We start from the raw sequence: 24,125 nt of genomic DNA, 5'->3' as shown, positions 1-24,125 counted from the left end.
AACTGCCACTCTGCACTTGACCAAGCAAGTCCCTGCTGTACTCTACAAAGCACAAAACAGGCATGGATAGTATCAGTTTCCCCTTGTTTCAGTAGTGCAATGGCCTGCACAGCTCAGTGAGCTCTGAGATGGAAATGCTGCTAGGAATGATGCAATGCAGACAGGACACTTTCCACTAGATGGCAATCAAGGAAATAAAAGTTCTTTGGTGCTTTATAAGGGAAAGTTATAACGAAGCTGATCATGTTCTCTTTTGTTTCGAGTAGATAATATTTAGAACTCCTCTTAAAGGGCTCCCCTCAGGATGACAGAGAGCTCACAGTAAAATTTGGACACCCGCTTTTCTCCACCAAATTATTCTCTACTGATCTCACTGTCATCTAAATCCTCTTGGGACCTTTGAAACCCTCTTTTGAATCACACAGGGTTTTTCAATTCAGTGTTCTGTCTATGTGTCAGTCCAGATTGGTTCTTGACTTCAGAAAAGTCATTCTACCTCTGAGCTAGAAGTATGGCTTGAAGATTCAGTTGTTTTAGCACATTCACATGAAAAGAAAAAAAAGGAAAGAGGAGATGAAATAAAATGCATATAATTCTGTTTTTAAAAATACATGGCTGTGAATAGGTCCTCTGTCCAAACTGCTGTGGAACATGATACCACAGACTGGGGAGAAGAACCTCTCCAAGAGACAAGTTTCCCTTTTTTTCTCTATTTACACATAATATTGTCCTGCTGGAGTACAGGCTAAGAACATGTCTATTTGCAGGATCAGGGCTATCTCACTTTCTTTTTGACCTTGTATTCTGAAAAACATGTATGTGTGACCCTTTCTGAAGTCTGTAATAGTCAACACATAATTTGTTCAGGTGCAAATGAATTTTACTGACTTTTAAATCTGCGCCTCATTTGGAAAGGGAAATAGGCAGAAAGAAAAAAAATAATCTGTAACCTTTAGTATTCCCCACAAAAGGCTGGTTCTGTTCTTCAAGGTGAAAACAAAGTGCTCCATGTGCTTGTGCTTAAGCTTTTCAGCAAGTGGGATATACTGATTAGCAGGAAAAACAGCAGTGCAACCCCAGGTGACTTTCAGATATCAAATTATTTACCCATTAAATATAGTTAGATTGAGAGACATTAGGACATTAAGATGATGAGCTGCACGAGTCCATCTTGAATAACCAGTCATAGAGAAAATAACAGTCCTTCTTTGTTTGACCATCACCAGCCCATGGTTTTCAGCAGCAATAGCAAACAACCACTCACCAGCCCAGGGGGTGGTGCTAAGGATTTGACTTGACTCATCAAAGCACACCCAGATCTATCCATGTTTCACTTTCCATCTTGTACTTTTAGTGTACTGTTCAGATACAGAGAATAAAGTGTCCTAAGAGGGGACAGTGGAAATATCAGTGGGTTGGTGGACTTGCATAATCCTTGTTTGGGATCTCTCGTAGCTACTTCAAGAGTAATAGCAAGAACACAAACTGCCAGTGGGCTGGAGCGAGTCTGGACCTGGGCAGGCAGCGTGTCATGCTGCCTCCAGTGCAGGTGGGACAGCAGGCTCCTGGAGGGAGCACAGACACGGCGTCTCCACCCCTCATCCTTACACTGTAAAGCTGGGGATGTCATCACCATTCCTCTGCGTGGGCTGGAAACCTCCTGTGTGTCAGCTGAATCCTGTTTAATTAAAATAAACAGGCTGCTACTACTCTTGTCACGTTCGTCCTTTTGCTTTGTGCTTGTAGCTCTGATTTTTAGGTTCTCCCCTTTTGCACTCTCACGCAAGCTGGCACAGACCCTGTGGCTACACACCAATATCTTTGTTTGGAACGTGGGAGTGGCGATTGCTGCAGCCACAGTAAGAGCCTGAGACTCCCCTTCCCTGCCCCTCCATAAATACCAATCTCTCTGAAAGTAAAGGGCACTGGCTCAGAAAGCTCCCTGTCCACAGCTGCGAAGTCAGATGTGGCTTTCTCAAAGCAGAGAGGGCAGGCACAGACACAGAGTGCACGGAGCAGGACAGACCAGTCTCCTTGCCCTGGTGGCGTCTGCATGTGTCACAGGGAATTACACCCAGCTGGATTAGGCTGCAGTCCACCTATCTGGGCAACAATCTTGTCTTTGATAGTGGCCAGAGGCTTCAAGGAGCACAAAATCTTAGTGGGTAAAGTGCCTTTCATGCTGCTCTGTAATAGCTATAACATTGCCCTCCCTTCTGAAATGTAAGGGTACCTACATACTTGGAAAAAAAATATTAAAAATTAAGGAACCATCCTGTACTAAACCACAAACTCTTTGGGTTTTGCAACCAAAGAGATCTCTTTCTAATTTTTACCTGTTTATTTATCTCTTTAATTTCCCCCTTATTTTATCTGCTTGATTATTAGTTGCACTTAGTTTTCTGCTTTTCTTTCTTTATTATTTTTTTCCCTTTTCTTTCCTTCTTTTTAGCTAGAAAATATATTTGCACTGAAGGGTGAAGGCCTTTTGCCATCTAGAAGTTCCTTCAGTATTAACTACAGCTCCTCCAGGTAGCTGTGCATTTTCTTTAAGGTGTCCTCATGGCACTTGTATCTGAACTCCACAGCAGTAATTTGACAGAGTAGACTGAGAAATGCCAGAGGTGGATTAACATAAATTCACAATTGTTGTCCAAGCTGAGAACTGTACTTTGTATGGAAACATGGACAGCTCACACCTGCATCACACACTTGGCATCAACCACTTGATATCTGTGATAAACTAAAAAACTCCCTTACTACTTTCACAGCATTGAAAAGGTGCGTAAAGAAGAATGAGAATGTATTGGGAATGTATTGCCCTGATTCCCATTTTAGATGTGGATTCAAGCACCGGATTACAGGCTGGATTTTCACCTAACCAACGTGCTTGGTTATGCTTTGCAATTCCCTGCCTTCCCTATAGGATCATTTGCTCTGTGTGGTGAAATGTCATTGAAAATAAGAGAACTGGATATATTTTTTCCCCCATGGCCTGAATTCTGTACCTCATCACAACATTCCCACAGACTGTTCATGGAATTGCAAATCTAAACCTCAGAACGGGACTGCAACTGAGTTGCTTGATGCTACATGGAAAAAATGTGGTAGAATTAGAAAGAGTAAACAAATCCTAAGCCTTGTATGGTCCCTCCTTTTACAGGCCGCTAAGAACAGAACTCACTTGCATGTAGTTAGTCTATAACACCCTCATCTGTTCACTGAAGGAACACCTGACACCAGTATAAGACCCCCCTATTAAAAGGGAGAGAAAGGGTGCTATGAGAGAAACCCCGTGATAAAATCACAGACTGCTTAATGGTTAAATATTTGGTTTTGCTTTTCAGGTTTTATTGGGAAGGGTCAAGGATTTTGGCTAATACTTAACCAGATAAAGGTCAGAGGTTCTGAAAAAGGGCTTTTAAATGTATGGTTTTCTTAAAAGATTGCCTTAGAAATTAAAAAAAAGAAAAAAGCAACAAAAAACCCCAAAAACTTACAGGTGATAAGTCAATCTCTCCCTGAGCCAGGAAGTAAAAACATCTGAGTTTAGACTCCATTCAGATGAAGGACTCCCAAGCCTGTCACTTGGGGGAGGTGGGAGAGACTCCATGGAGCCCAAGGCTGGTGAGGGTAACATCAGACATCTTCTGGCAAAAAAACCCCAACAAACCTAACCAAGGCCAGACTACTACTGCCCCAGTGGTGGGGAGATGTTTTAGCCTCCCACCTTCTCCCACTGTGCACTGGCTGTTGGCTGCATTCCAGTGCAGCAATGCAGCTCTTTCCTGTCTTCCCAAACAAATCACTGCCTGGGAAATGGTAACCTGAGGATTGTCCACACCACAGCAGGAGAGACAAAAGGCAGGTGCTTTATGGGCAGGTCAGAATGATTTTAGTCCACTAAAACACTACTGCATACATTTAGGACTGCTTAGACCCTAAAATAAAATGGAAAAAAAAATTAAAATCCCTTAGACCTGTGATTCAGAGCAGGGGCTCCAGGGAGCTGAACTTTGCTGCTTGTGCCCACAAAACCCCACAAATACCTGAGACAGAAAAACTCCTTTAAAGGCCAAAACCTATGTGCCAATACTGCTATGCCCTTAGCAGGGTGAAGACCAGAGACAGTGCAAATGAGAGCTCACAGGAAGGGAAGGCCCTGATCAGTGGTTTCAGTTATTGGGCTAAGATGGAATATTCTCTACATTTCTCTCACACAGATATCTCTAGGTGTGTGTGCCTGTGCATTTCTCTCAGCCCAGGTGTGTAAATTCCTGTCTATTTACAAGGAAGGGATCGTTCACTGGCAGGCAGGATGCAGGGCACATTCCTATGTCCAAATAAAAGTAGACTTACAGGTCCACGGCACATTTTTGTTCTATTATTTACTTTAAGGCTTGAAAAGCTTCTCATACACCCATGCAATGTTTTTGTCAAAAAAGGAAAGACATCCAGATGCCTTTTATTTCACCTAGGAAAACCATAGAGGTCTAAGGATTTTGTCTCTTGTAGGAAAAACTATTCAGATTTTTTATGGAAAGTGTAATGTCTAAGAGAGCTATCCACTTATTGAAATAGAACTTCATTACCCTTGTAAGAATAAAAACTACATTATACATAATTAAGGTAATACATAGAGATTCTTTCTTTTCTTACAAATGAAATAATTCTCTATTAATAATAAAATAATATTTACTTTTGAAAGGTGACAAATCAATCCTCTATTACAGATTTCATGCTTTGAAATAAAGTAACATTTTTACAGAATTAGCTACAGTACAGCCTTTGAAAGATAAAGGTAGTTCACAGCAAGTTTAAAATGGTAGATTTTACTCTTTTCTCTGTGAAATATTTTTATCATAAAACAAAGTTTTGTATCATTTTTCTTTTGACAAAGAGTTTTTCCATAACAGAGCAGGGAAAGGAAAGAGGAGAGAGATTTATGTGTTTGTTAGAACCTAATCAATGCTTATTAAAGATCTTAAAGCAGTAGCTTAAAGTGCAAAGTTTTCTATTCATGCACAGGGCCACCACAGCAGAAGGAACCTTGCATTCACACCAAGCAGTGTGACACAGAGCACAGCTCCATTCCCCTATTCCTGAGCATGACAATGACAGCAAGAGCACACTCTGACAATTTGGGCATGCCTGTATATGTCACATACCCACACATTAGCAAGAATGAATCTGGGAGCAAAAGCAACTCAGCTGTTGTTTTGCACAAAATAAACATCTGTCTAACTGAAAAGAACCCTCCCAACCCAAGCTGGAATTTTTGGTTACTTAATTAATACAGTTTTGGTCCTTTTTTTTTTTTTTTTTTTTTTTTTTGCTGTACTGACTTGTGTTACACTATTCCCTTGACAGACTGAGGGCACAAGGCTGTCTGCTCCACTTTGGGTGAAAGGACTACAAAGGCAGTGCTGCTGGGTTCTGCTTTCCACTGTTACCTCCCCCAAAACACACCCTATTTCCCCCAAAGCAAAAGGCACATACATACATCTCTGCATGTGTGATTTTAGTTGTTAGTGATGTGTATGATTAAGGAAATATTAAAAGACATAACTTTCTAACCAAGCTGAGAGACTCAGTGTGGGCTGAAAGAAAGCATGAGCACGTGAAGTTTCTTCATATGAAGTGCTCTCTAAATGCAGTTTAGGCTCAATACTACAAAATTGTAACAACAAAAGCTGTCACTCAATTCCAAACAGTATTTGCAGAAGTTTCCACAGTTTCATTCTGGAAATAAGTTAGGGTGATGTCTCAGCAATGGCATACAAGACTGTCTCTGACAAATAAGATCTCTAATCTAGAAACCAATGAGTTTTTCCAAAGCAAGTTGGATAGGCTTCCACTAAGGTTTGCCAAGATCCTTAAAGGAAGTGTCTGCATTTTCTAGGGCTAGATTAGCACTGTTTGGGTAGCTCATTATTATTTTTAGGTTCACCCATTCTTCAGAAGAGCATCAACTTTAATTTACTGTCAGTGCAATAGTAAGATGGTTAGGTATCAGATTCTGGGGAGGAGAATGAGATAGTGAGAGATGGTTAGAGATTGAATTCCTTAAAGCCAGCATGACAGCTCCAGGTCATATCTTCAGAGCTGAGAGTAACACACTCCTCAGACTGGAATGTTTTCTGAAATGATGTAGGAAGTGACACAAGCCAGCTGGACTGCATGAAGCATAGGTGGGTGGAGAGGCTGAGAACATCTGGATTTGGGTAGTAAGAGGTCAACCTGCAAGATGTGATGTAACCTGATTGAAAGGGATAAGGCTTTGAACAACCAAGGAAAAGCTGAGAAAAGACTGGGGCGGGGACCATGTTTAGCATATCCATATTTGTGGAAGTGGACCAAGCTGGGGTATGCTACAGGTTAACCGATGAATAATTAATTCTGCAAAAATATTTGTGTTCAGATGGTCTTTAATCCTTGAATGATCTTCAGAAATTGCTTCTGACCCAAATTATGAATTGATATTAATTATAACAACATCTTTCATTATAACTATAGTGTGCTTTTCATTCCAACTCATCCTTAGGCCTTTTACAGCATATGCATAATTCATTTTTGCTCCCCTTGGGGCTGAACACAACACAATAAAGAGAAGGGATTGTATTAGCCATTAAGAAAGGTAATCAGACCACTCTTCTGGTTTCTCACCATGTCACTAGCTTCTAAACCTTTCCTGCAATCACTGCCTCATGGCAGCAGTGAAGATGGAAAAGGGAACAGCAATGGGGTACAAGGGAAAAGAACAGGCTCCTGTCATCAAAGGCAGTCCCAATATCTCTGACAGTAACCACAGTAGCATTAACTATATAAAGTTAAAGAGCATGAGCATTTTAGAAGAGAACTGTACAATTGCAAAGTCAATGTGTGATTTCTATAGTAAAATTCTATTTCAAAGAATATTTGGGATGATGCTGCATCTTTGCTACTAGATCCCCAGGAATTCAGAGTAACCACTTCAAAGGAATACCATATGTTAGGGTAATTCTGGTTTCACTGAACCTGCTGGAAACAGAGACATGTTTTTTTAAGTGTATTTCTACTGTTTGGGCTACAATGACAATAACAATAAAATTTTTTGTGGCAGCACACAGTCATTCAGCAAGTCAAAAAGACACCATAGCAATTACAGTACTGCGCTATTAATTTTTCCCATCAGAAATCACTCATAATATTAAACAGTTGATCCTCCTGCCCAGACCAAAACATCATCTGGGAACTGGGCAGCAAAGTAAGCATTGAAAGAAATCATTCTTGCCTTTGAGGTGTGAATAACTCTATCTCTAAATTTTTTGCAGCTTCAATACTCACTATTATGCTTGAAGATTCTAATAGTGGCACCTGAAAGCCTCGCACCGAGAACGAGAGAAGTGTGGTTCAATTCATCACTTAAGATGAGGCAGCCCTGTGGAGAAGGAGTACAGTGAGCATTCTGCAGGAACTGGGAGGCTGCTGACTCGTGTGCCTGTGTGTGCCAGCATACACACTTGTCTACAACAGAGCATTACACTAATTAAGCTGTAAGGATTAAACATTAAATGAATTTTTCTGCCACTTTCCTGAAGGTGTTGGGTGCACTGCAAAGGCAGGTTGAAACAGTGGGATCAGATTCTCAGGCATTCCCAGGTACATGGGAGTCCAATATTTCCTGTAACTGGAAGTTACAGCCCATTTTGAGCTGTAAGGAAAATGCACCCCACATATAAAGGCTGTATGACAGTAGTGTAAGGAGGAGTAATGCTGAGGCTGGGCTGACATCAGCACCTGGGACTGCAGAAATGAGATCAGGAGACAGTGATGCTTCCTAAGTCCCACCTCCATTAACATGTGAGTGAAGTTTAGGAACCAGCGTCTTTCTCTGGTAAATGCATATAGAGTTGACCTGTAGTATACTTTTTTTATTAATTAATTCAGTTGAAAATTCATTTTGTTTTTAGAAATGAAAACAGAAATGCAGGAGAAGTAAATTTGTCTATTACATTAACAAGGGGCAGGAATCAGTTGAAATTCGAGCTTGAACCCTTGTTTAGCTCTGCTTTCTATTAAACATGTTTTGTTGTGTTTAATTACCCAAAGAGCAACACATAATTAAGTAAAAAACATATTCTAGAATCATAGATCAGGTCTAGATTGAGAGATACCCACACAATCTCTCTAGAGTCTGGTTTGCAGAACTAACAGTAAGTGTAGATGCAGCTTGACAAGAAAATGTTGCTGCTAGGCTTAATTATAGAGGATAACATAGGATTAAATCTCTCAAATATAGGGTAATTGAATAATATTTGTAATATGTATAATATATAATAATACTGTATAATAATATATACCAAATTAATATATATATATATTAAAAATAGTTACAATAATATCTTTACTTCTGCCATTTATATCTAAATATCCCAGCTCTGGAGAGGAGGTCCTTTCAGCACCAAGTAAGAACCCAACTTTTGTAACATGCTCATAACTTTAGACTTGCATTTGCTGCCAGCTTTCTTCACAGGTTCACCAGGAATGCTAAGCACTTTGCTTTTCCTTTTCTCAAAGTGTTGTGAAAACTATCCTAATCATCATCTTTCATCACAGGCAGCTGGGCAAAACCTCAGCAAGTAGCCTAAATACTTTATCCCACAACACCTGGACATGAGATTCAACATCTGGTTACTTTTTAGGGAGAAACAACTTCATGAAGAGAGGCTAGAGAGCTGTATCACTGATGCTTAGGGAGATGTTAGGTATGTGTGATAGCAACACTTAGATGATAAAGGAGCCTATTTAAAGTCACAAGGTCATCAGCTTCATGACTCACACATTCCTGATACCGAGCTTTGTTCCTCGATCAAGCCTTTCCACTCACTGAAAACCCAGAATACTGCAACAGTAGTTAATTAATGAAAGATTGTTCTGCATGTTCCTGAAGGAAGTACTCACCTTTCCAACAAGGGCTGGAATATTCATAGAGTTAGTTGCAAAGCCCATGCCAAACACCATAGCATCTTCCACACCAAGGAACGTGGCCACAAGTTTCTCTAGTTCTACATGTTTGTCTAGGGTGCCTGCAAAAATGAGCACAGGGAATATTAAATCTCATTAAACTGTGAAAGTTATGATGACACAAAACACACAAAAGAACAGGCCAGAAGTGTCTCATTAAGCTATGTGACAGTAAGTTCTAATGAGGGTTTTCCATTTGTATCCTGTGCATGTGGGCTAATGCAAGAGGTGCAAACCAGCTGTGACTGATGCTAACAAATACTGCTGCTGTTAGGGCAGCAAAGCAGTTCCTATGGTAAAAAGCTTCCTTTTCCCACAATAACTTTTGACATAGTTTATTCTGAAGACTAATTTTTGTCTTTTTCCCTCCCTGCAATGAGGACAAAAATACCTCCTTTTTGCAGGAAATGTGGGGCAAACATTTAAGGCATTCTTGAGTGCTCGGAAGATGTGACAACAAAAATGGGGGACAACAAAATTTTTCTTTTTTTATCACCTGCCTATATACGTGCACAAAATTCTTAATTAAGATTTTATATGGATAGACAAACAAAAGCATTCTCCATAATTTTCTGCTTTGGAAACTAAAAGCTATTCCACTCCCCATAACTGATGACAACTCCGCTCTTTCTTTACTCTCAACAGCAAACATAAATGATAACACAACACTAGAGACCCTTCTTTATTGCATGTTAATTATCTAATATTAGTGCTTGAGTCTCCAAACAAGTAAGGTGCTCCAACTATCCAACAAAAGCAGTATCTTTCCTGCCCAACTCACAGTGGAGGATGACAAAATACAAAAGGCAAACAAGCAAAAGAGTGGTGTTAAGAGACTGAGGTAACAGATAGCTTTGAACAGAAAGGAATCATCTCAACTTGCCAGCTCTCTAGTCTTTGGTTGCCTGGCTGTGCATTGCAGGGACCAAGGCAGAAGGAACTCTTACAGGATGATCTGTGGGGAAGAAAAGAGAGTGGCCTGTGGATTCTGACAGAGCATTTCCCCTATGAATAAGGCTGTAATCAGAGAACAGAAGAAAAAAATTAGGCAAGTGAGCACAAGCTGATGGCACAATAATACAAAGGGAATTACAATGGATGGAACAAGAAAGCTGTGTTCACTGTGATGGACAAAGGGCAGATGAATGGAGGAACACAGAAACTTGGCTGGAGTGTCTCAACAAGAATGATGAGTCAGGAAGATGATCTTACCTTCATCATGGAGCAGAGCTCATTAAAAAAACCCAAATATAAATGTCAGGAGAACAGTTTCTGCAACAGCAGTAAGTCAGCTGGTTACAGTGAAGTAGTGTTTTTGTTATTTTTGCTCATTAAATATCTAAAGTAAGAATGACATCCATTTGGAAATATAATGTGACAAGCATCTATCATGTAGGCAGGTAACCCTCCAACAGTCAGGGAGATAAGGAGTAAGAATCATGTAGCTTCTTGAAAAACCTGGATTACAAGAACAGTAAAGAATAGTATTGCTGAGATTTGGCCAGAGCTTTCCTGTGCTGTGCTAGACCTCAGCCTACTCCAGCAGAGCTTCCAGGGTGTCTTTGCACTCCTTGTATCACACTGCATGTACCTGGAGCTGGGTTGTCTAGCTGGGTTGTCTTTGTGCTCTGAGAATTAGGTAGTGACACAGAAAATGTGGCTCTGCAGAAACTACTGTGTGTGAGCTGAGTCAGTGTGAAGCTCTTTGAGTATGACTGTTTTTTGAATTTGTACATCCCAAGACACATGAGGGTATGAGCTGGCTCTGCACGCAGTCACTATTTTAGTACCCAGGTTCCATGAAACACAAAACAGTGTTTCAGAGCTGAGCTGCTCACTGGAAATGTGGGTGAGAATCTGATTTAAGGTGTAAGCCCAGCAGGACTCAGTATGTATTTCTGTGGTTACTTCTGTATTTTTTGCAAATTGGGCCCAGCTAGTCTTCAACCTGGTTACAGCACTCATGGAAAACTAAGAGTTCCAGCAGGATCAGCTGCTTTGGTATTCCCTGCAGATATTATTTTGTCACTCGAGAGCTATCAGCACACAAAAAGAAGATGAAGTCTGAAATGGAAGCTCGAAGCCAAGCACAATATGGTCATAGCTGGAATAAGAAGGTTTGTGAAAGCATGAGAACACAAGCAGTGTGTGCTTTGCAAGGCAGGCATTTTAAGGCATGACACAATTGTCCCTGACTCTTCCAGGGGTAAGTCTGACACTACTGGGGTGGAGTTAAATTGCTTTTTGGGGTTGCATCACATGTTTTCTGTTTTTACAAACAGGAAAAGCCTGACTCAATACAGACTGTTCTGTTAAAGCTCCTATTAGATGACCCACAAAGGAACATCACATTTTGCATCTATTTTTATTGATTTTTGTCATGGACAAGAACGACTCATTCCGAAAGTGACTGATTCTTATTATTTACTGATCCTAAGACTGAATGCAGATGATACTGTACATCACTACTGCCTACAAACCCTGGAATACAAACCGAAATTGGTTAGCAGAACAAAATCCTGAACGACAAGGATTTGCAAAATGAGGCCTGGTTTTGAATCATGTTAATTATTGTGGCAATACTGCTGATGATAGGTAAGGTGTTGCAGAAGCAATACAACACATGCCAGTACTGTCAGTGGGAGGTTCCTGACAGCTGTATACACTGAACAGAGCTGAAAAAGCATATAATTATGCAATTATTTAATCATATCAGGAGATATCTCTACACAGGCTGTCCTTGGACATTGTATAAATGGCATCAATTCTATCACCTCTCTCCCACTGGAAGAAACAAGGGGTCAGACATGGGATGAGGCTTGTCCACTAGCATTCCCAGCTGGTCACAGCCACCACCATGACAAGCATAAACAGCACTACCAGACAGATGCAAATTTGATTCAAAGGAACTGGCACAAGCTGAAACATCTCAAGCTACATAACAAAGGCAGTAATTACACAGCTCTTCATTAAATACAACCTTAGAGCTGTCAAGTGTGCCCTTAAAATGTTTTGTGTTGTGCTAGATTCAAGACCAGTATCATGATCTGATGAATGAAAAGTGATGGACTAGATATATCTTTTTACACAGAGACTTTCTACACTTGCCCTATAAACAGACATTAGAATTTCCCCACTGACTGACGACAGATTGGCTTGACCCAACAAATGAGGATACAACTGAACAATGTACACCAAATCACCAGTAGATTTAAGACAAAAAAAAAAAGGTACCTGCATCTTTAAGACACAAAATTAAATCCTTTTGAAATCCTTACTCTTCCCTGCTGAACAGCTGCATGCAATACAATACAGGAGTCACTGTGGTCCAAGATGATGCAGGCATTAAGATAAAAGATCATATCAAAAGTGGACTTTCACAATGGGTACCACCTCCACAGATTCCCACACTTCTCAAAGCAAATCCCCCTCCTTTTCAAAATCTGATGACCCAGTTCCCTCCATTAATTTGCCACTGCACTCTGGTGACAGGGAACATAAAATGTGCTTTGATAGGCTTTTTCATAGACTTTCCCGTGCTATTGGGCTGAAAGTCACTGCCAGACCACTAGACAGATAAAGCTGAAAAAATGGACTCTCCATGGATCCATAAAATCATTATTTAGTTTGACATTTTCAGCTTGGACAAGGTGGTTTATGCCACTGGTTAGTCTGCCCAATACTGTCTTTCAGGTTCTTATATACTAATGACACAGACTGGTTGAACTGCCAACACTGGCAACAGTATCCTGTAATAGAATTTTTTGTTTGGAATTCCAAGGCCCAAAGAAGACAGGGAAACACCTGCCTGCCTCAAGTTAAGCAAAAGCTGGAAGAGTACACTGATATGAGCAACAAGGCCTTGAAAGAAAAAAGAACAGCTGGGAACCCTGTGTATCCCTGACATGACTCACCAAGGTGACTGAGAACCATTACGCTATGAAAATGAGGGTTTGTCAGCAGCATCCCTGGGAGGGTGGGGAGCAGAACAAAACATCTGAACTTCCTTGTCACACTTGAAACTTAAGGTCACAAACTCACGCTGGTGAGATGCTTGTCAGAGATGAAAAAAACCCTGTATTACTGAAAGACATACACACTTTTACAAAAGCAAGATCTGATGAGTTATTAATAGCAAGATGAAGAAACAGAAGCTGTGGAAATGATTTTTTTTCTTTACACTGTGTTACCAGAGCAGATGATGGTGTCACTGTCCCACAGAGCCACTAGCAGAGGAAAGCCTCAGCTTGGAGGATGAGGCATGTTGGAAAGAGAGAGGGAGAGAAGCACACAGTAACGTTCTGCAGTTGCCTCATCTAACACTGAAAAGAGTAGAAAGGAGTCCCAAAATAAGTGGGGTTTTGATGAATCACTTGATAGAAAGGAAATGCTCAAGTCTTCTCAACATTGCTACCAACTGACAGGGCTTTCATACCACAAAGATGCTGTGGGTGTCATAGATCTAATAATCACTATTTAATTTAGTGATTCTCAGGAAAAAGTAGATTAGTTTTAACAAGACTTCCAGTTAAATTTAGATCTTCTGGTTTTGTTTCCTTGGTTTTTGCCTTTAGAAAAACAAAAGGTTAAAATTTCTAATTGAAATCCAGCCTCTTCATACCAAAGCCTGTATGGCGGCATCTTAAGTATCTAAATATCTGCATGCAGATAAACATCATATATCAGAGATACTTTAGGTATTAAACAAGTCACACAACCCTTAATTCCTACAGATGCCTTCAATTCCACCTTCTAGAAGATGGACTATCCAGACTAATAGCCTTGCATTGCAAAGCATACTTTTGCAATGGTGAAATACAAGGAACAAACCTGACCCAATGATTATATGAAATTGATCATAAGCTGGATTAGTTATTTATGAGAGGGTAGGCACTGTTTCCTAATTTATACCATACCCTATCAGAAAATAGGTAAGATTATGAAATACGTGTATATATACATATATATATATATACACATGCACACAAATTCTCATTTTTTGTGTCTTTATTTCTCCTTAAGATCCCACTTGGAAACTCTAAATTATGGGACATTCAGCTCTTTATCTCTTTCTCCAAACTGAAAAATGAAACATTTATTCATGTTTGTACAGTATTACGTTTAAAATGAGCCTGGCCCTAAAGCTCTGAAGTAGTATAAAAGAAAGAATGGCCAAATAGCTATTTTTATCTTCTTGAAACGCTGCTAGAAATTCACATTGAGCCTTAAAACCCAGTGGAAGGAGGTGAATGGGAGTGAGCTACTTTTGTATATTAAATGTTGGCACAGATTTTGAGATCTGCTTTTTAGAAATGAGACCACAGTCAAGTGTAAAAAACATCCTCAAAGAAAAAGCCCTAAACCCGAGTGCAAGTCAGGTGTTAAAGGGCAATCTCTTAGCATGCCCTCCAGAGTGAATCACCCTGCAAGTACTCTGTGCAGGCTCCATCTTGTCTTTTGGTCCAAGGCATAATCACAGGAGAAGGATTTCAAAAGGCAGGAATCCTGCCTGGCTGCTTAACCAGCACTAATGACACGTTTGCTCAGGTTACTCACGCATGTCATCTCCGTGAGGAATACTGGGGAGTTGGATAAACAGAGCATTGGGAGTGCTGGCTGTCCCTGTGACAGCCCTGTCACCAGCCTGGCCCTAGGAGCACTCAGAGCACGATCATCTGCTTTATCTTAAAAAAAAAAAAGTGTAACTTTGTTGATTTTGTTATCATCTGCAAGCAGCAAGCAGGAAATTAATTTGCATGTTTCTCAGTAATTCTCAGTCACATTGCTTAGAAAAGGCTGACTATAAATACTGAACAGCAGGATGGGCTCAGACAAAAGGCTTTTGAATCTGCCTGTCACAAGTGGCCAACTCCCACTCCAGCCATTAAAATATATTGATTTGCAAGGGAAAAAGGACTTTATGTTCAAGTTGTCGTTCTTTTGTATTTTTCATTATATGGAGGGACTACTTGCTATTTCATATTTATTTGGGTTCCTATTTGTTGGCAGTTTTATTAAGGTAAAAAAAATAACACTTTTGAGAGAAAAAATAAAATACATAAAACAGTGGAGATATTTTTTTGGGGCAGTTTACATGGAACGCCCTACCATTCCCAACACTCCAGTTAGCTGAAAAGCTGGTGTCCAGTTACTCATGGAATTGCAGAATGAATCACAGAGTACTTTGTGCTGGAAGGAACCTTAAAGATCATCTCATTCCAGTGCCCCCACCTTGTACAGGGAGGGACATGGACACCTTTCACTGGACTAGGTTGCTCCAAGCCCCACCCAGCCTGTCCTTGAACACTTCCAGTAATGGGCATCCACAGCTTCTCTGGACAACCTGTTCCAGGGCCTCACCACCCTCACAGGGAAGAATTTCTTCCTGAAATCTAATCTGACCCTGCCCTCTGTCAGTTTGAAGCCATTCCCTCTTATCCTGTCACTCCACACCCTTATAAAAAATCCCTCTCAAGCTCTCTTGTAGCCACCTTGAGGTACTGGATGGCTGCTTAAATCCTTCAAAATTTGAGAATTATTTTCTCAGACCCAACATTTATTCCTAAAAAGCAAAATTTCCTACTTTTTTTTAATGTCACAGTTGGTTTCTTGACCTATAATGAACAAGGCAAAGAAATAAAGAAAAAAATAACCTTTTCCTGCAACTACAGGAGAGACTGCTGCTGACAAAAGCTGTTTTAATTTAAATAACACCCATGGTCAATTTTTGTCAGATATGGTAGGTGCAGATCTCCCTGTAACCTCCCTTGGCATCTCTCAAAGTTAATAAGGACACTGAATGAAGAACAGTTTGGGTATTTTTAGTAACTACCAGTGAGCTCTGCTCTGCACACGTGGCCAGTGTCCCTCAGAACACAAGGGAGTGTGAAGTTGTGGCACCTGCAGCAGTGAGCTCTTTGGGTCTGGCAGCCTCCAGAATTTAGGTGAAAATCTTCCACCAGCTTCATACAATGCCCTGTACATCTGGCAGCGAGAAAGGCAATGGACAGTGAACCCTGACCACTCTTCCACATCACACCATTATGTTGACATTTTCTATAATTTCTCCCCTCAGGCTCTTTTTTTGAGACAGATGACAGGCCTTTGGGACAGCTGAAGACAGCAAGCTCAATAGCTCTTCACCCAGAAGCTGTCTGAGGCCTTTGATGATCCCTGTGACCCTTCTCTTACACTCCAGTTCTGCTAAACATTTTTGATCAGACCTGCACGGAGTACTCAAGACAACAACAAACAGCAGCTTTATGCAGTAACATACTGAGGCCCCATGGTTGGCTTTCTGTGTACTTTCCAGTAATTTCTAGTGCTTGATTTGCTTTCTGATCATGGAACAGCAAGTTAATTCTTCCATGGATGTAGCACTTATAACTTCAAGATCATGCTCCTAAGGGATAATAGCTAGCTTGGTCTTAAACAAGGGAAGAATTTTTATTTCACATTGAAAGTCCCACAAAACCCTCAGAAATGTGTCTTAAATTACACTGTTCTAGTAAGAAAGTAATTTATTATTATTACAATTGAAAAGAGCATGGAATTAAAAATGGAAGAAAAAGCCTTAAATCTTTTTATGGGAGATAAGCCTAGGAAGGTCAGACACTATTTTCATCAGTTTTAACCCTGTTATAAGACAAAACTACCTGCAAACAGAATTCTGATAGGAGAGCATTGTACACCCTCTCCACAGCTGTAAGAGGAGGAGTGTAGGCAGAAGACCATCAACTACAGTTTTACCATCATGCATTCTTTCAAATATCACTCCTATTACTTTTACTTGTGCCTTCTTTGTTTTTTACCCTCTCTCTGAAATCCTCTGAAAGTAGTGGAATGATCCTTCTCAAAAAGAGAGCTACCACTGCTTAGAGAGAGATCTTGGTGAGACTCAAACATACCAGACACTGAAATGCACACAAGCAGAGCAGCACTTTCAAAGTCAAATAGGTTGAAAATATAAATATGTTCAAGTGCTCTCTTGCTTTAGAACTCTACAGGGAATTTACAACCCTGGCTCTTGCAGCTCACTGTACTTTTACTTCAAAACACTTTAGCTCCATACACAGTAACAACAGAAGCTCTGAAATGTGATCTGCCCAGAAACAAACCCATCCTGTTCTGTTTATCTAAGATGAAGGTGAGAAATGATAATTTAAAAAGTTAAGAGGTTTCATTCAGACCCCTCCCCGTCTCTGATTTATTTAACTCAGAATTTTTCTGTTTGACTGTGATGAGAACGGAGCACAAGAACATAAAGGAACAAGGACAGAGGGTGCTATGAAGAGGAGGCTGTTTTCCTTAGGTTGTTCATACAGATCTTGGTGACAGACAAACTCCAAAGAGACAGAACCAAGGAATGAGCCACTGCTCAGCCCTTCCCTGTGGAGCCACCTCTCTCCATGGAGCACACAAACACAGGTCCTCTGTGCCCTGCCCAGGATAAACTGCTGTGACTGCTCATTTACACCAGCTAAGTCTGCTTTCCTTTCTTATTAGGTTCATATCTGAGCTGTTCTCCAAAATCCACTTCTAAAATCCACTTCACAAGGTTTTTAGGATGTTTATCTCCAGCCCACTCTTGCATTATTAATAGTCTTGATGCAGTTCATGGGACTATTTGCTGTGAAGGCAATTAGAATGACCTAAAATCTGGCTCAATCAGTCAAGAACTCTGAGCACAGGAGTTCAGATTAAGAGAAAATCCTAGAAATCTCTACACATTGACTCTCAAATAGACAAGATGAAGTTACCTAGTAAGATTTTTAATATTTGAACACAGAATCAACCTTTTAATAAGTTCTTTTTTAAAAATAAATCTTTCATTTAAAAAAAATCAGCAAAAGCTACAGAATAAGGAACACCAGCCATAATTTTAGATGTCCTGAAAACTACTCGAAATGTTCTCAGACAAAATAGAATCCAGGAGAAAAAGAGAGAAAGCTTCCTTCAAGACCTTAAAGGACTAGCAACGGTGACCACTTTCAAGCATGCAATTCAGGTTAAATAATATATTGCAGTCACCAGATGGGTCATCTACAAAAGGAAAGTAGGGTCAATCTGTGAACCCTCTCTGAGTGGTGTCACTGACATAATTATTATTGGCAAATCAAACCACAATGACAAGAGAAGAAGCAGGTGACAAGGTCTGCATTACTTTTTACGTCTGAAACGGAGACTTTAAATAAAAAACTAAATTAAATAGAGGGGTTTTTTTTCTGTAAGATTTATGGAAGAACAGAGTTTACATTGAAGATAAAAAATGTAATTTTTTTAGGTTGCTGATTAGAAAAAAGAAGTCTGCCTATTTTTTTTTTTAATAGCTCCCAAGAAAGATAAAGCTTGAAGAGAAACCTCTCCTTGCATTTCTATGGCTTGACACTGTTTATTTCTGAAATGTAAGATTATTGTACTATAGGGAATACAAGGCTTTGTGCAAAAACAGAAAGTTGAAGGTAATACTGCATGCAGCCTACAAACTAACAAAGCAGACAAAGCATAAAGGACATATAAACCAAAAATGTCAGATGGAGCCTTCCTGAATTTATTTGCTAAAGGCAAACTAGAAATTTCTGTTTTGTTCCAGTAGTATCTCATAATACATTTCAGTATATTCTTAGAACACAGGATTAAAAACATTATGTAAAAGATCATTTTACTAATCTGAAACCTCTGTGTGTGGTAACTGATATATATCTGTCACTCAGTTGAATTTGCCCCAGAACAATTGTTGAAATCTCAATGTGTTTTCAAATTCTGTTTAAGAATAAGTCTGTTACTTCCATCACTAGAAACCCCAGGCTAGTATTTTGGTTTTGTTTTCCAAAAATCAGTATTGGTTTTCCTTTTGAAAAAAAAAAACAAACCATGTGAGAACAAATAAAACACAGCATTCTTTTAAATTGTGAAACAGGTAATTGTTGATAAGATTAAAGTTCTCCAATCATTTCAATATATCTGTGATATCTAAGTATCCAATGATTTCAAGATATCTGTGAGAAAAAGAGTATAGTTACAGAACCTTTGGTGGCCATCTCACTGTTTACTCACCCATTTCTTGCCTGGTACTGCAGATTCCTGTCCCATATTTTTCTAACTCTATGGTCACAGTTTTCAAGGCATTAACATCTGTTTCTGCAAAGCCGAGGTAGTTATAAGAACCCATATTGATTACATTCTTGATAGTCCTTCCTGTAAACCTACAATTAAAGCAAATTTTGAACAGCAGTGCAATTTTCCCTCCAATCCCAAATGAAAAGGAAAATATCGTGAAATTTTCCCACCAAATTTTCTCCCAGTGTCAAATTCCTACTTGGGAATTTACAATCCTTGTACTCTAACAGCTCAGAAGTTTTTCTAGCCTTTCTCTTTTCCTAACTAAGTGCTGCTTCATGGTCAGGTCAGAGTGTTTTCTAGAAGGCACTTTGTAGATGATACTGCTATGAGGTGAATGGCTGCTTTTATGGACTTAAATAAAGTAACAAATTCATGACTTTATTTAAGGAACAATGTACAGATATTAATTTTCAAACAAATTGTCTACTGCTTTCATTAAGTCATCAGTGCTCTCACACACACAGAACTTAAACTTGATGAAAATATGGGAAACATTATGATACATTCTCAAAAAGCTCAAATATAGCCAACCTACATATTGTCTATGCTGGGAATTCCCATAGCTGCATAATTCAGCTGAAATACACCAAAACCTTCAAGCTGTAATCTGCTTTACTGCCAAAGACTCACTACGAAGGCAAGAAGCCACATTCATGCAATGCAAGAATTTGTGATTTAAAACCTAACCAAGGGATAAAACAAATTTTGTTGTAATATTCTGAGTCAGGGTCTGCTGTTATAAATGGTGTGTGAGCAGTCTTGTGCTGACACAGCCAAACCCACTTGCAATCGAGCTGGAAATCTATTCTGCATTTCCAAAAAAACACTCCAAAGAAAAGGGTCAGATTGTCAGCATGGTACTGATTGCAAAAAGAAACGTGCTGATGGATATTAGACAAGGATCTCAGCACAACTTTCTGTGCTTTGCAGAGGTGTCAGGAGTGTGCTGAGAGCAGCAGAGTGGAAGGTGACTCACCTAAATGTCCAGTTGTAATCATCTGTGACACGCTCCATGAGGTCAAACTGTGGCCCAGGGACACTGCAAATTGGACGATTCCAGTTATCCCGTATTCTCAAATAGAGGTTTCTGGTGTAAAAGTTCTCAAAATCTTGATAAAGTGGCACAAAATCCTGGTTTGAAAACATGCACAAGGTTATGTTGCTGGGAAAATATCTGCTTCTGTACCCAAGTCATTCCTATTAACAAGGGAAAACTGATTTATCAGTAAACAGAGAGCCATAGCAGCCTCATGTTCCTATGTCACTTACAACTCCGAACAGCAAATCTCTTACTATAATTCTTTTAAAACTTAGAGGGTAGAATATTTTCTCTGTTTCTGTTTTAAGATTGGGAATTTTTTAGTTGGTCAGGTTTTTTTTGTTTTTTTTTTTTTTTTTTTTAATGGTTAACAAGTTGGTTCAACTCTCCCTATATATCCTAAAAGTTGGAAATGGAAAAAAAAAAAAAATCGAGATTACTTCGCTTGAAGAAACCAGTTGCTTCAAATTGAGCATTTTTCTATGTGTGGAGTAGACTGCAAAAAAGGAGGATAAACGACTCACTGGATTTTATGAAAAGCTGGATACATTGGACAAAAGCTAGTCCAGTATATGTGATTTGGGAATTACTGGCCTAACATGGAGATGGAAACATCCAGTTAAGACAATTTTTTTAGTTGAGAATCGATGTCTATCTATGGATTTTTCTTGGAAATTAAATTTAAACAAAGCTTTACATGAAACAACAATATCTCCATGACAGGCACTGCATACAATAAACTGATGAAATAACGTGGCATGCAGTCAACGTATCTGGGAGAATTAAATAAATATGTGATTCAGGACAAAAATATTTAACTGGCACAATTGGAATCAACAAATGGCCAAATCATGAAGTGAATTGAAAGTGATATTCATTAAGTTACACATGTATCTTTGAAAATCTAAAACAGGAAACAATTTCAGGAATTTTATTTGCAAGAGAAACAGTAAAACTGTTCATGTTTTTCCTCCATTATGCCAGGTGTTACCATAAATGATGACTCAAACCTCACAGAGAAGGAGGAGCAACCAAAAATTCTAAACCAAGTTGGAAGGCAGTTGATCTTGCTAAGGTGCAAGTTTCACTAGGAACTATGAGGGATGAAAAAATTTTTGGAGTTACAAGAACTCAATTATAACAAAATTAGAACTGCCTTGTTGTGAAAGACAGCATAAGACAGCCAGATGGGAAAAAGGAAAATCAGAGTTGAAGATATTTGGAAAGATGATGTATTTAACAATAAGGCATTTATGATTTTCTCTTTCTGTGGATTGACCTAATATACTGAGATTCTGTTTTGCTGAGAGTATTGCAGCACTCTTAGAATGAGGTGAACATGTCCTTGGGTAAAAATGATGATTTTACATAAATGTAGGTACATAATCATACACATGCACACAATTCCACTGCAGGGTGTGTCACTCCTCTCACCCCTGTGCAACACTCTGTAAAATCAAAGTTGTCTGCCTTGTTACTTCCACAAGTTGCTGTAAATCACTTGCAAGCAGGGGAAAACTCAGCTGTGGATACATGATGACTTTTTCATACATACTTTTTGTTGTTCTCTCTCCGTAGCAATGTTACGTTTTTCTAGTCCCCAGGCTCTCATGAAATCTCGCAGGTAGCCAAATATCGTTCCCACTGCAAAGCCCACGAAAGTGAAAACTGCGACATACATTGGTGCCTGTTCAAAGTGCTCAATAAATGTCTTTTTGTAGAGTGTTCCATTTGATACTCCATTCTTCTGAAAAAACAGAACAGAAATTTGGGATTAATACATTTAATCTCATCAAAGCTTATGCACTTTGACCTTGAGGCAAATCTTTTTCTCTAATTGGGAGAGACATTTAGACCTCACAATGAATCAGCTGAAGAGGAGGACATTTAACACTGCAGTTGCTACTGACCACTACAAATATCTTCCATCTTCTCTCCTCTTATGTCCTCAGTTGCAGATGTGCCACTTCAACACCACTCCCTTGTCTATTTTGAAACATGTGAAACTCATGAAAGATTGGCAATGTATTATTGTGCAATTGGACAATTATTTCAAAGGTGATTAAATGGAAACCACAATACTCTGTCTCGCAAGACAGAACTATAAAAAGGGAAGGGCAGCATTAAAAGCTCACCTACACTGTGCCTGACTGCTTCTGGAAGTCTTGTGTAACCCATTGCAGCAACTAACCTATATAAAACAAATCCTGCCTAAAACAGGGCAGCTTGTCCATGATGTTCTCCAGACCTGAGGAAGCACCCAAAACAGTTATGATCCCTGCTGTCTATTTCTGTTCTGATTTCACAAATGCTTTGAATCCTATTTTCAGTGATGTCTCCCCTAATTCTAAGGGTACTTAAAAGCAAAATAGAGAAGAGCAAAAGTAAAGAAAGAAAAAGGAAGAAAACACACAGACAGCTTTGCTTGTTTGGAATTAGTGATCCCATTGAGAGCAAATTCTAGAAATTTACAACAGCGTGTGGACAAAATATTTTGTCATCTAAATATATTAAGATTTCCATTTTCAAATTAAAGAAGCAAAGTTTTCCAGTTGCCATATTCAATAGGCTCATCAGATTATTCTTTGGAAGAGTGGTAACTCCCTTCTGCAAAACATCAGGCCTCTACAGTTACTGTCTAGTAGCAACCTACCTGCTAATTCAAAATCAACAAACCACAATCCAGAAAAAAAATAGTGCCCTGTTAAAGAAAACCAAAACCAACCAACCAAATACCCAGGACATATATTTTGACATATTATAAAGCAAAGATCCCAGTGTATGAAGAAATATCATTAATACATTTCTGCCTGTGGGAGGGATGAACCAAAAATGTAGATTACCTAATTATGTAATGTAGCAAGCTGAAATAGAATATTCATATTAAGAACAACTGCCAATTCACTATACTTATAATGACAGAGTATTATTGATCCTCATATTGGATTAAAATGTCTTCATCCTCAAAGGATTTAAATTTCTGTTGTAACTTGCTGGTCCAATCCTGGATTCCCCAATAGTTTTTTGGGAGAAAAAGAAATTTAAAAAAAAAAAAAAAGGTGTTGTTGGGCACAAGAGAAAATACAAAGGCTGTTAAAGGAAACCAGAAAAAGGAAAAAAATGCTGGTTGGGCTGAACAGAAACACATTTAGACATTGGAAACACTGCCCTGCAAAGGAGAAGGAATGGACGGCTGGCTCTCCCCATGTGAGGGGACACCTTTGAAGAAATGCTACACATGCACTCCTACCTCAAGCTAATTGCTCTTTTAGGGCAGCCTATTCACAATGAAATACATTTTATGAGGATGAGTTAAATACATGGTCAAGTCAAATTTCACACCAGTCACAACAGCTGCGTGCACACAGTGATGACATAAAGCAAATACTTTAAAAAGGATTAAGCTCAGTCCTATTACCTTGCATTTGCCATGGGCTAATAGCATATTTATGGTCACCTATAGAAATTCAAGTGGCATTTAGCTGGATTCTCTCAAATCAATTGGCATCAAGCTGTGATGATGTGATAATGCCCCTTCACCCAGAGGAGAGAGTTACGATCTTTCTGTTCATGGATTTTATTAAGAAACACTTTATTGCTCTAAGCCTTATTGGTGAAGGAACAGGAAAGCTCCTATCAGACTTCTGCACTGTAACATCCTTCTTCCACAATAAATCTCTGCTGTTGTGGAACTCTCACTTCAGCGGGTGCCATTTGATGCAGTCAGGATGGCACTTGTATTTAACCAGGTAACCACTGTCACTGTCCTTAACAAAAAACAGCTGGGAGGAACGAGCACAGATGGTGGTGAAGTATGAAGAATGTGGAGCCAGATGTGACCCACATTCTCCAAGCTATGAAGGATAAAACCTAAGAGCCTTCCAACAACTGGTACAAGGCTGGCAGAACAAATTCAAAAAACACAGTGACAACTTGTCTAAAAAACAAAGTGAGGAAA

The 24,125-nt window shown here is 39.3% G+C and overlaps 1 protein-coding gene across 1 annotated transcript in view; it reads right to left on the bottom strand.

Moving 5' to 3' along the window:
• The window catches only part of SPTLC3 (serine palmitoyltransferase long chain base subunit 3), a 77,095-nt gene that overhangs the window by 24,810 nt on the left and 28,160 nt on the right, over positions 1–24,125 (bottom strand). The window contains exons 3-7 of the mRNA XM_083856078.1: positions 21,723–21,914; positions 20,105–20,259; positions 19,063–19,211; positions 8,944–9,068; positions 7,327–7,420 (exon numbers count right to left, since the gene is read on the bottom strand). Coding sequence (XP_083712204.1) covers positions 7,327–7,420; positions 8,944–9,068; positions 19,063–19,211; positions 20,105–20,259; positions 21,723–21,914 — 715 coding nt within the window. The remainder of the gene's footprint in view (positions 1–7,326; positions 7,421–8,943; positions 9,069–19,062; positions 19,212–20,104; positions 20,260–21,722; positions 21,915–24,125) is intronic.

The sequence above is a fragment of the Zosterops lateralis genome (genome assembly GCF_965231275.1).
Source record: "Zosterops lateralis genome assembly, chromosome: 3".
Lineage (NCBI taxonomy): Eukaryota > Metazoa > Chordata > Aves > Passeriformes > Zosteropidae > Zosterops > Zosterops lateralis.
This window is presented reverse-complemented; position numbering and strand designations above follow the sequence as displayed.